The sequence below is a fragment of the Odontomachus brunneus genome, unplaced genomic scaffold, assembly GCF_010583005.1.
Source record: "Odontomachus brunneus isolate Ranch 3 - 2012 unplaced genomic scaffold, Obru_v1 Obru_scaffold_163, whole genome shotgun sequence".
NCBI lineage: Eukaryota > Metazoa > Arthropoda > Insecta > Hymenoptera > Formicidae > Odontomachus > Odontomachus brunneus.
This window is the reverse complement of record NW_022639613.1, coordinates 554,933-568,628: the sequence shown is the minus strand read 5'-3', so window position 1 is coordinate 568,628 and position 13,696 is coordinate 554,933. Positions and strand designations below refer to the sequence as shown.

Sequence of the window (13,696 nt, the reverse complement as noted above, 5' to 3'; positions counted from 1 at the left end):
TCATCTTTTGAGGCTATCCACGAATTTTTGGTATCTTCATATGATGTGAAGTGTTGCTCAGACAGGCCGTGCGTCATCGATGGAAACAAGTGATAGTTAGAGGGAGCAATGTCTTATGAATACGGCGGGTGGGGTAAAATTTCCCAATTGAGTGTTTCCAAGTAGGTTTTGACCGGCGCCGCAACATGTGGACGAGCATTATCATGCAGGAGAATAATTTTGTCGTGTTTGGAGTAATGGGCGCGTTTTTCCTTGAGTGTTCGGCTCAATCTCATAAATTGTGTTCGGTAGAGAGCCCCAATAATGGTTTCGTTCGGTTTGAGCAACTCATAATACACGACACTAAGCTGATCCCTCCGAATACACAACATGAGTTTTTTTTTCCATGAATATTCGGCTTGACTGTCGATGTTGAAGCATGGCCACGTGGTCCCCATTATTTCCTCTTCTTTGGATTATCGTAGTGGATCCATTTCTCATCATCAGTGACTAACATATACGATGCAAAAAACCCTTTCGTTTATTCCTGGCAAGCAGCACTTCACATGTGCAAAATCGGCGTTCAACGTTTCTCGGCTTCAGTTCATATGGAACCCAATTTCCTTGCTTTTGAATCATTCCCAGCGATTTTAAACGATGTGAAATTGTTTGTTGAGTCACTCCTAATGTAAGTGCAAGTTCTTCTTGCAAAAGAAGAACTTTTAGCACGAATCTTCCTCCAATAATACTTCCAATTCCGCGTCTTGGTACACTTTCGGCCTTCCGCTACGTTCTTTGTCTTCGATGTCAAACTCACCGTTCTTAAACTTTTGAAACCACTCACGACAACTTCTCTCACTTAAAGCAACCTCACCATATGCTTCTACAAGCAATCGATGCGCCTCAGCTGCAGATTTCTTCAAATTAAAGAAGTAAATCGAAAGTTCCAAATGACGCTTATTTGGCTCAAAACTCGACATTTTCGCACGAAAAAAATTATGTGATGCTGATACAAAATCGCTAATATTTCAAGGTTATGGTGTTGCCAGATGTCCAATCTTACGATATGACGTTTTACATCTGACAATTTCAATCATAACTTACTGGTGGGGCCATTTTTTGTCAAACGGCGGAGACTTATTTGTACTCCCAATATTTTTCAAGGATAGATAGGACACATTTAGTCTTCTCTTTTTAGCAAATAAATTGTATTGTAGAATTGTATTATATTGTACCTAGGTATTTGAATTACATTTTGCATGACAGATATTAGAAAAGCACAATTATTCAGCAATTAAATACGAACGAAAAAGAAAGATAAAAGATGAAATATCAAGAAAGAGAATCATGACATATATATTTAATATCAATTGGTTATTACCCAATCGAATTACCTAATATTGCTGACGAATCCCCATCGATGTCGATCCTTTCGATGTTATCAAATATGCTTACGAATAGGTTGCCGTCCTCGTATGGGGTTGTCGCCCATTTTTTGCCTCTCACCCCTACAAATTTTCCCCGTGACCCCCACTGTGGATTTTTCTTACCGCGGATTTCAAAATATCGGAACGGCATTCGCTTTTCAACTTGACACAAGACTAAACTGTTTCTTCTATCGTCCTTTCCTGCTCGAAGAAATACAATGCGGGCCAGTGTGACCATTTCAAAATTGTATAATATTAGGATGACGAGAAAAGAAAAAGAAAACGAGAAGCATCTGTCATTTTTCCCATAAAGCTTGTATTATACAAAATCATTACATTAAAGAAATGTCGGAGTACCTGTAAAACTGTATTTGCTTTTACGTTGTTCCGATTGAACCGATTCAAAAGCGCTTTTGCACGCTTAAAATGAAACATATTGCGCTGATATTATCTTTTCATCGAAAACGAAAAAAAAATTTAAGTTAGATGTTTATTATCGCAATTTATACGTTATATAACATTTTTATTATTCATACAAAAAAAGGAAATGTCAGCGCATTGAAGAATGCTCTTAGGAATGACGCTAAGAATCTTTAAAAATATGTTTAAAAACTTAAGAAAACCATAATTTGTCATGGAAAATTACTATTATTTTTTGCTAAGATGTAGATAAAACAGAGTAGTTTATACGTCCATAACAGTTTACGGATGCTGTGTGTGAGGCGCTACTGCTACACAACTGTTTTTTAAACTTTCAGTGATGTGCATTCGAGCTCGGACTAGCAAACATTTTTTTTGTTCTATTTACGTAAACAGAGTCTGTGTGGAGGGAAAAACACGTTTGCTAACCCAGGTTCGAATTTCGAATACATATTACTGACGAGGTTACGTAGGACAAAAGGCTCTCACAACACTATACTCTGTACACAAGGAACAAATCTCTTAGCAGCAGACGACTGTAGTAATTTTGAAATTGGACTCATGCGGGCGAAGAGTAAAGACAAAATGTATACAATGGTATGTACATAATAATAATTAGCAACAGAGTCGTTTTTTTACATATTTTACGCTGTTTTTCAGTAGTTACTACCAGAGTCATCTTATTTGACGTGTGCTGTTTGTTAGTAACTACTACGACATGCGTCTGTTTTGACGCATATAATACTTGTTATTAGTTAATATCAGAGTCATCTTATTCGACGTGTATTATTTGTCAGTAACTATTGTTACTATTGTACATACGTCTTTTTTAACGTATATTTGTGTTACGTCCTGATGAAGAATGAAACGTGACAACAACCCTCGGCCGTACACGCAGGTCGAGCAACGAGTCAGCGACCAGAAGGGTCGTTTTACATGCGTGTCGACGAACGGCAAGTGATCATTTTCCGATCAGAGAACCGAATCTCTTTATCGCGGGACGGACCAAGAGCGGATAATCGAAAGGAAAGGGAGGTTGGAAATGAAATTTGGAATAAAAATTTAAATTCGGAATTTTAGATAACACTACTTAGTTATATCTATTTCTCGCGGCTCGTTTACAAATTTATCACGGTTAGTTACAATCGAAAGTAACAAGAAGTAACAAGATTATCGGCTACGCATGTGTAAACGTGTGAGTATGCGTGTAAGTGTATCGGGTGTGGGTGAAAGTTAGTCTACAGGATTTATATGGGGTGTAGAAGACGAGGGAGAAAGTAAATCTCGAAAGACAAAATCAGATTTTGGACTCATCGGAATTACTACAATTAATGCGGCAGGAATGATAAGAAAAAAAAGGAAAATAAAAAACTTGTAGAACTTACTTTTGGTGATAACCTTTACCAAAATATGGGTTGAAGACAGTCGATGGGTCCGTTCGGTTCGTGGGCGGCGTGACTTCAAGAGACCGTCCAAGCTTGGTGCGGTTGCACTGACTCGATTGGGATAAATTTCCCACAAGACTCGCGAAAATATAATGAATTTGCGCGGAGGAAAAAACGAAATATATTACTCACAAAAGCCCTTGTAAATGAATATTCGAATGTAAGTAAGAGACGAATATACAGTGTATATTATCTAAAAAGGAAAAATGTGAAATTTCAGGGATACCAGGTATTGGATTCGTTAAAAGAGGAAGGTATGGAGTACTGTTGCAGCCAGTAATAAGTAGGGTTAAGAAAATTTCCTTGGCTGGGTTGTGGGTGGAAAAAATCATACGTTTAAAAGAAATGGTTATTGGAGGACTTTAAATTAGTAAGGCAATCTTTGGATAGGGCGGGAAAGAGGATGATGCAAGTTGGAAAATATAATGGATATTTTGTTTGTTGTCCGGCGGCTTCTTTTGATTTTATGGATAAGGTCCGGCGGAATATGCTTTGAGGATTAGAAGGTTTTTGGTCCCGTATTTCCCAGGATTACCTGGGATTATCGTTGGAATTTTTTATTGGGAAATACGGGAAAACCAATCATGATTTGGAACCGTTTGTCGGGTGCCGACAGGAGAAAGGAAAGATAAATTGTATGACTCACGTCCGTGACGTGATATTTGTTAGTAGTGATGTGGTGGATTTTTGCCACTCGTTACTTGGGCTGATTGCCCGCCGAGGGGGAAGGAATTATTGGGACGCGCATCTCCTTTTCTCCACGTAGCGGGAGGGAAAGGGAGACGGCCGAATATCAATAACGAACATTTTGGATAAAGTAGGATCACGTCCGCGGAGCAGTTGTCCGTGACCAAGTTCGTGAATATTTTGAGTCACAGGAGGAAGCAGCGAAGATGCAGGGAGAGTAAGCGGGCCAGGGAGGCGAGCAACTAGAATCGGACAAGGACAAGGACAACGATAGCAGAGAAGCGAGAGAGAAGCAGAGAGGGGCGAAGGAAGGCGAGGCGGTAAGAACTGCGGAGATGGCCATCTTTCGCGCAATTTCGCGCGCGAGGCCCTACGACATAGTGCCGGCCAAAAATTTGTAAGCGCATGCGAGGAGGAAGGAAAGCGTACGCCACCGCGGGGCTCCCTATTCCCCTGAGGACTAACAATCACCTGGAAGTCGTGAAGAGACGACCTCGCCAACATTCCCAAAGATAACGCAGGAAAATTCGGTTTGGAGCCCTAACTTGGTATGGCCGCTCCCATCGACCAATCATCGATCGCCATCGATCCTGGATCCTGCAAGTTTCCGACCGGCTGCAAGTTCGTCGTTGCTCGAGGTACTGGCGAGCCGACATCTCAAAGACGACAGCGAGCGACTAGGAGGAGAGGCGACTCCCGACAATTGGTGAGACGAGCACAGCCACGGGTCACATTACCCGGATTGCCGAATCCTCGCGTAATCGGGGTATCGCGGTCCCGTCGTTTTCCGACAATCGCATTGAAAGAAAGTTGCGTCACTTTGCGAATTCGACAAATATTGCGCCGTGCCGCGTTTGGTCGTCTCTCCCAAGCTTGTCGGTCCGAGTAGTCGATTTATGTCGCGTTAAATATTGTCTCTATGAGTGATGTACCAGGAGGCACGTGTAGTGTAGTTTTGTAGTGTATTTCGGGCTGGAGGAATCCAGCTGGCGTCTAACCAGTAATAGTAGTGTGTCGTCGGTTAGGATATGATCTTGCGTCGAATAACTTGTGAATTTCGTATCGGTCTCGTGCGAGTTACATTAATGCGCGGAAGGATACTGGCTCTTCGGCGCCGCGTTGCTTCGCGAATGTAATGTTAATTGCGTTGCGTCGCGTCATTATCATAGTAGTTCGCGTACGTCGTGTTAGTAGAATTGCGTACGTCCGTCTTTAGCGATTTAGAGTGATTCGAGCGCGAATATTCGTGTGTCATTCATGCTCGCGTCTTCGATCTTTGGCGAATGGTCGCCACGTGTCTATTTCTGCGAGCAAATTTCCAGACAGGGTTGGCAAGGTCTCGCGCGGGTGATCGAATTGTGCGCCCTTTGAAGGGTCGACGGAGTCGTTATTGGCTCGCGGTGCGAGATAGGTGAGCCTCCCGGCGCCGGATACGAAGGAAACCTCATGATTAAATATTCGCTACACTGAATATCTCTTTGTCTTGATTAAAATCTTCGCGGAATTCTCTCGTCCGCTTCCTTGTTCCTGTCACGCGTGATCTTTCGCAGGATTTTCGCGGAAAAATAAGAACCCCGCCACTCTACCAGGGCAAGGCTGAGCAATCGGTGAGGACCTTCTCCCTCGGATACGAGGGGGACGAAGGACTGGGCGAGCAGAAAACACGTCACAATAGTTACTACAGAGTCATATTATTCGACGTGTGCTGCTTATTAATAATTACTGCCATAGACATATTTTGCTACTTCTTAATGGTTGCTGTCAATAACTCACACATTTAGTCTACTTGCCTTTAATAATACTTAATACCAGAAATATCTTAGGTGACGCAATTTGCTTTTTGTAATAAATAATATTAGAAAAGCTCATTCTGACGTGTATATTACTTACATAAATATTTAAGACGAAGTAACTTATTGACATGTATAATCTCTTTACTTATAATAATACTCAATGATAGATGCATCTTGTGATGTAATAATTTTATAATAATAAGTAATATATTTTATAATAATAAATAATAATATTTTATAATAATATAAAATAATAATATGAAATAATATAAAATAATAATATTTTATAATAATCAATAATGTTAGAAATGCTCATTATTTCACATATACACTATTTTTTATGATATTAAAAGTAGAAGTAGTAATTAAGACATCAAACCTGCTTTTTTAAATAAAATCTGATTACAGGCATTTCAGCTGATTATATGTCAGCAAGTTTTTATAATAATAAAAAGTGTGATTTTGTAATAATAATAGTGTCAAAGTAATTATGAAAATGTAATTATTTTGCAATAAATAGTGTCAAATAAACTCGGTCGGACATAAATTACTTATTAAATTATTGAAACAAAGCGCCTTGCATTAATGTAACATATCGTGTCTATCCAGTGATAACATAATGGAGATAGCTTCACATAAATCGGAATGCAGATGATAGCCAGAGTTAGAAAAGTTACTTATGAGAAGTAACATATTTTACTCTGTTCCTTGGAGTGAAATTTCATTCGAAATGTAGAGTGACGATCACGAGTTACTTGAATTCAAATAATTTTTCCACTTCTATAGAATGAATTCTCCACTCTGAATCATTGAGTAAATGTTTTCATTAGAAATTGAAGAATAGATCTGATACATTCCAATCGATTAAAACGGTTATTCGTTTATCGTATAGAGTCAAAATGCATTTTAACTTTGAGTGAAACTTTCACTTTTGTGGTTTCGAGTGACAGTATTTTCATTATCACTTTGAATAAAAATACTGCTACTTCTCGCTGTAAGAAATTTAGAGTATACCATTACTGTTTCCAATAAAAAAGAATAATAATAACGACGTTACTTAATAACGCATTACTTTTTAACTCGCCTATTAGAAGTTAGCTCTCCACTTTTGGAATAAACAAATTTTGATAGTAATACTGAATTGTATTAGGTTTGTGCTACATTGTGTATGAACATTCATCCCGAAAAATGAAAAATACATTAAAATACTATACTCTTGAGCGCGATCGTTCGTGATGCGACTCTAATTTTAGAAATCGAGTTTCTAATTATCCGAGGGTAATAACATCACATATCTGACAAGGAATCTGGCGGAACTGTCCCTCACCGATTTTTATGCGCTTTGAATATGTTGCAGAGCATCAAGAAATAAAAGATCAATATTGTTTATCTCAAGGTTTAAGAGTTGAAACAGCCCCTTGAGAAAAGTTGACTTTTTCATTTTTATAGGATAATTCCTAAGATATGAGGCATGTAAAAAATGTTTCCTACAAAAGTTTTACAGTATGTAATACTCTTTGCAACAATGTACTTCATTTTTTTAAATGTTAAATCTTTTACGTCCTCCCTCTTCCACTCATTACCTTCGCAAAATTTTTAAGTTTTTGTAAGGACAAACATTGTAGAGCATTTAATAACAAATTCACATATGTCTTATTTTGAAAGGTGCACTCTGATAATTCTTCAGCCAAGCATATTCAACAAAAATGTCTTAGACAAAAGTTAAATGGTTCGATGGAGGACATAAGAAAGTACTATTGGTTTGACTTTGTGTCAACCGTCAACATCAGTCGAGGTTAATTTTACTTTTTAAATAGAAACATATTTTTTATTACGTAATTTTATTCTATGTAAAGAAACAAACTTTTGTTTGAAAACATTTTTTATACGACTTCTATTTTCTAAGATATTTACGGAAATATCTACAAAATTATTGGTTTTAATAATTTTTTACTCGAATTCTGTAGGTGCGAATGCTCAGCGAGTTTCGCGCGAGCTGCGCGAGCGAGCGATCGTCGTCTCACACGCGACGAACAAGGTGAAGCGGGAAACGTGGAACTGATTAATTCAAATCTTGAGTTTTGTACGAAACGGTTTTAATAAACAATTATATTCTCACTTGTCCAGCAAATAATATCACAGTCACACTCAACAAAGGTAAAGGCGATACTGCCGAACGCTTTGGCGTTCGAAGCGAGCCGACAGGCGTAAGCACACCGTGAAGCAGCAAGACGCTGATGCACGCGGTTAAACGCAAAGCGTATAGCAAAGGCCGAAGTAAGCTTTTCGCGATAGCCGAATTAAAGAGAAGGCGGATAGCACACCGTTGGTCCTATACAGCTCGGGCTCCTTTTAGAGACCGACTGCCGCTTGCCAGCAGTTCTCCTGACGTGGTAGGAAGACTTGCTTCTTCCAGAACATCCGCCGGGATAAAGCTATTTAGAAAAACTGCGGTCGTCGCGAGGCATGTGCTTCTACGCAATTTTATAGGTTTCACGCGGAGATCCTACGCTGATCCTGTGTAACAGAGAACCGACGAGCCGGTTACTCGGCTCGCGAATTCTATGTCAACTCAAAATACCATCGTTGGTTTCCGATAAACTCTATCAACTTTTTCGAAAAATAGCAAGAGATGAAAATTTTTTTTTTCTTATAGAACTCTGAAAATTTTTTCAGAATTTTTCAATTAATTTTTAAGTATTTAAAGAAAATGCAGTACTAAAAAGTTAATTAAAAAATTTTGAAAAAATTGTCAGATCTCTACGTGAAAAAATTACCTTCTTATATCCTCCATCAAACCCAATCGATAACTTTTGTCTGAAACATTTTTGCTGAATATGTATGGCTAAAGAATTATTAAGGTGCGTCTTTTAAAATGGGGCATCCTGTAATAGTAGAAGTTGGTCTCGCTTTAATCGTTGAAAAATGACGTGATAACATTATTCTATAGGCGTCACATTGTCCAAGTAGATGGATACTGTGATAGGTATGTTACTATAGGTAGTGGAATATAATGAATTGTAGAAAAACAGCACATAGATAATTGCATATATTTAACATGTAATGTTTATAATTTATAATGTTATTATATTATATATTAATCATATAATTAATATAATATTAAAAAAAATCGGTACAGAACTTGCATACACACAAAAAATAAATGTGTTTTATTTATGGCACATATTCGTTACAGAGGTAGTGCTCATGGAAGAAATGTGTGATGCAAAGTGATGCAAAGTATTTGCACCAGGAACAAGTAATTATAGCAAGTAAGTAGTTTCATTACAAATATCGCATTTTACTTTAGAATCTATTCGGAATTCGCGAAACGAAGGCTGTGATAGAATTTTCTCGATACTTGACTGAGACATCGAAAGCGAATTTGTTATTGTCCGGTTTATCAATATACAGCGAGATTCTCGAATATTCGCTCGTCCGAATCACGTGCGCAAAACGTGAGTCGAATCGCGGGAGAGAGAGAGAGAGAGAGAGAGAGAGAGAAAGAGAGAGAACAAAAACGCGGGACCGAGGCTCGTTAAGAAAAACCGAAAAGAGAGATCAGCTGACAGCAGGCCGTCGAATCAGCTGCTTTCACAAATTGGAAGAAAAAGCGCCTACGTCAGCATAAACGCCGGTTATAACAGCTAGAATTACTGGCGAAAAAAGAGAGTTCGAAGCGAGCGAGAGTTGTGTGGGAATCAAAGAATCCGCTCTACTGCAGGTCGCGCAGAAGAGTGATTTCTCACAACTTGGGCAAGGGCCCCTCCAGACGCTGTAAAGCGCAGCAGCAACCACGTCACTCGCGGAAAAGGCAGACCAGACAGATTCTCCTCGCGATCGCTCGCTCCGATCCGCCGCGCCTCGTCGCTCGTGAGAGTAAAATCTCCATCGCTCCGCGTAGTCAACTCCGACAGAGAAATTATGCCAGACGACGTCCGGCGTCCACGAACGATTCATTTGTAAACCGGATCGCGTTAAATAAGTTTAATAAAGAGTACGTTTACAGAGGTGGCTTCGATACTCAACGTTACTTGCCTTCACCCCGCTCAACTTGAGTAGCCAGCTAACGGCAATCAAGAGCGATTGTCCAACCTCGTCACCGCCAGCAAATTTAAAATTGTCGACAGACAAGCAAACAGAATCTTTTTTGAAATGCTAACTTGAACAACAAAAAAAATACAGTTATGTTATATTTATCGAAAATGTATATACTGTTTTTATACGAAATAGTACAATAGTAACAATTAACTTCTTTATTAAGAGACAATTTTATCTGTATAGTCCCTAAAAAAGTCATTGGAAGTATTATACGTTCTGCAGACTACACGTACCTTCGCGGAATGCATCTTGTAAAGTCAATCACTTACATTCTAGATAGCGAGACACCTGGGTCAATAATATAATAACAATGTTAAATGCAGATGTGTCATCATTTTCTATCACGTAACTTCCTTCGATTTAGTCAGAACATTGAGAAACTTTCAGTTCTAGAATTTTCTCCTCGATTCTAAGATATCCCTAGATAATACGGTGTATTTCATTTTTTAAAAATATCAAATGTTTTAACTCCTCCTCTCTACTCGTTACTTTCGTAAAATTTTTAAGTTTTTATAAGGATAAGAATTGCAGAGTATTTAATATCAAATTCATCTATATATAATAGAAGTTGGTCTCGCTTTAATCGTTAGAAAACGACGTGGTACCATCATGCTGTAGGCGCCACACTGTCCAAGTAGATGGATACTGTAGATATATATGTTAATGTAAGTAGAAGAATATAACGAATTATAGAAAAATACCACATATATGTATAATGTTTAGAATTTATAATATTATTATATTATATTAATCATATAATTAATGTAATATTTAAAAAATCGATACAAAACTTGCACATACACAAAATAAATGTGTTTTATTTATAGCACATATTACATATTACAAAGGTAGTCCACCTCAAGCACATCATTTCCAACGAATCTAGTAATTGCTATCCTCGAAATTTTCTAGTCTTCAAACCTAGTCGATAAAAATCTCAACCCGTATCCCTTTTAGGTTGATATCATTCCAACTTCCATATGATGAGGCTATTTCTTCTTTCCTAAATCTATACAACGCGGACGCTCTTCCAATGCACACGATCGACATGTTTCATTTACGTGGTTAAGAAAAAAACCAAGAAAAAAGATGAGGATGTCCGATAAGACTGCCACTACTCAGCCGAAAGCCCGTTCAAAGCACAATTATTAAAAATTTATCCCCTCGTCATCTGTCATTAAAAGTAAATCCCTCCGCCCATTTTTTATTATTTATTTTTCTTTTTGCACATCCTTTAGAGGAGTAATCCTTCCGGTTATTTAATCTTTTTATCACGATAATTCAGCAAGTCCGATACACATTATTGAATTTTTATACACTTTTCTCTTTACTATTGTAATAAATAAAACGCATAAATGAAATAAATAAGATTAATACATACGATACGTTAAAATTAATTATAAAATATGTTTTATTTTATGTATATTTTATGTTTTATTTTTCATAGTTTTTTCATAGTTGATGACAAACATACACATTTTTTCCATGAGCACTACCTTTGTAATGAATATGTGCCATAAATAAAACACATTTATTTTATGTATGTGCAAGTTTTCTATCGACTTTTTAAATATTACATTAATTATATGATTAATATAATATAATAACATTATAAATTCTAAGCATTATATATTAAATATACGCAATTATCTACAATTCGGTGGTATTTTTCTACAATTCGTAATATTCCTCTACTTACATTAACATACCTATCAACAGTATCCATCTACTTGGACAGTGTGGCGCCTACAGCATGATGTTATCATGTCGTTTTCTAATAATTAAAACGAGGCCAACTTCTATTATATACAGATGAATTTGATATTAAATACTCTGCAATTCTTGTCCTTACAAAAACTTAAAAATTTTACGAAAGTAACGAGTAGAGGGGGGGAGTTAAAACATTTGATATTTTTAAAAAATGAAATACACTGTTGCAAAGAGTATTAAATACTGTAAAACTTTTCGGGAAACTTCTTTCATATACTTCATATTTTAAGAATTATTCTATAAAAATGAAAAAGTCCATTTTTTTCAAAGGGCTGTTTCAACCCCTAAACCTTGAGATAAGCTGATATAAACAAATATCGGTCCTTTATTGATGCTCTTCAACATATCCAAAAAAATCGGTGAGGGATAGTTCCGCCAGGTTCCTTGTGAGTGTTATGTTAGTAAATTGAAAACCTAATTTCTGAAGTTAAAGTCGCATTACGGATGGCCGCATTCAAGAGTAAAGTACTTTTTATATCGTTATGCTGAGGAAACCAATAGTTGTGCTAGCCTAGTACAATTCAGATATGAAATGCTATTACTTTCGGATAATTGGAAACATGAATTCTGAAGTTAGAGTCGCATCGCTGATACCCCCATAGGGGGCAGATGTGTTATAGGAACTACTAGGGATCCCTTGTGTTCGTCAGAACACTTTGTGTTCCCTAGATCTATGGCAGAAATAGTCGATCTAGGGAAGGTAAGCCACGAATTAAAATTCCAGTAGGTCAATGATCAATTAAAAATCGTGACCCTGCTACGGACATGCCTCTGACGAGGCCGAGGGTCTTAGTTTAATCGCCTGGGCCAAGAGGAAGTACATCTCGCTAAAAAAAGAAGTACGCAAAACCAAGTATGCGCGGCGTCTTAATAATAGATGGCAGACTAACTTGCTGTTAGCGTAACCATCCTACGTACCTGGCACACTCTGTGATTATTAGCCTTACTTATTCAATTGACCTCTGTTCTCACATAAAGTGAGTCTTTTCGCGAGATGATAAAAAATTAAACCTTAAAACCAGGACTGAGTAGTAACTAGTTAAAAAATTAAAAGTTAAGTTAAAAAGTTAAAATGTTAAATGGCTTTAACTTAACTTAGTTGCATTTTTACAGTCTTAACTTTTAACTTAACTTAGTTAGATTTTATCGGTAACTATTAACTTTTAATTCAATTATCTTGAAGTTAATCATGCCATAAACGAAGGCAATATCTTTACCGAGCAGTATTCCCGATTGGTGTTTACTATGGTCTAGAGAAACCTGAAGATGTAAATTATTTTTTAAGCTTCTTCATTGCTGATGCAACGACATTGTGTACCGAAAGAATCATTGTTGAAAATAAAAAAGTACCTTGTGTTTTGCATGCGTTAATTTGCGATGCACCTGCTAGGACATACGCATTGCAAGTCATACTGGTTATAGCAATTGCTTCAAGTGCACTACTAAAGATCGATATGTTCTAAACAGAGTTTGTTTTCCTAAAATCGATGATCTGAGTAGAACCGATGATAATTTTAAAGCAAAAACTGATGAAAACCATAAAGATAATGTTACGTGCGATTTACGAAAAACTTCACATTTTGGCGATGTTACTAATGTTCCACCAGACTATATGCCCTTAGTGTGTTTAGGAGTTATTCGGAAAATAGTAAATTTATAATTAACTGGTGATTTTTAAAATATTGCATTGGACGATTGTCGAAGGAAAGAATATCGTCTTCACTGATTTCATATAAAAAATAGATGTCTTGTGTTTTTATTAGAAAACCGAGATCGCTAAAATATGTTGCAATGAGGAAGGCAACTGAGTTTAGACAATTATTACTATACACTCGACCCGTAGCTCTGAAATGTGTACGTTCTGATATATATATATATATATATATATATATATATATATATATATATATATATATACAGGGTGTTCGGAAAGTACCGGGACGCCCGAATATCAGGAAAAATATAAGTTTTACAAAAAAATGTTTCAGATAAAAGTTGTGGCGTTTAAAAAGATGTATTTACTGATCACATCAGTTTGACCTTGGGTTGCGTAGCGAAGGTCAGGTCAAGGTCA

The 13,696-nt window shown here is 37.1% G+C and overlaps 1 protein-coding gene across 9 annotated transcripts in view; it reads right to left on the bottom strand.

The window, feature by feature from the left end:
- LOC116850990 (tachykinins-like) overlaps window positions 1-13,696 on the bottom strand; it is a 395,129-nt gene that overhangs the window by 88,635 nt on the left and 292,798 nt on the right. The window contains exon 7 of one of the 9 annotated variants that reach the window (XM_032829930.1): window positions 1,374-1,607. The exons of the other annotated variants lie outside the window; for them this stretch is intronic. Coding sequence (XP_032685821.1) covers window positions 1,374-1,607 — 234 coding nt within the window. The remainder of the gene's footprint in view (window positions 1-1,373; window positions 1,608-13,696) is intronic. 9 annotated transcript variants of the gene reach the window in all.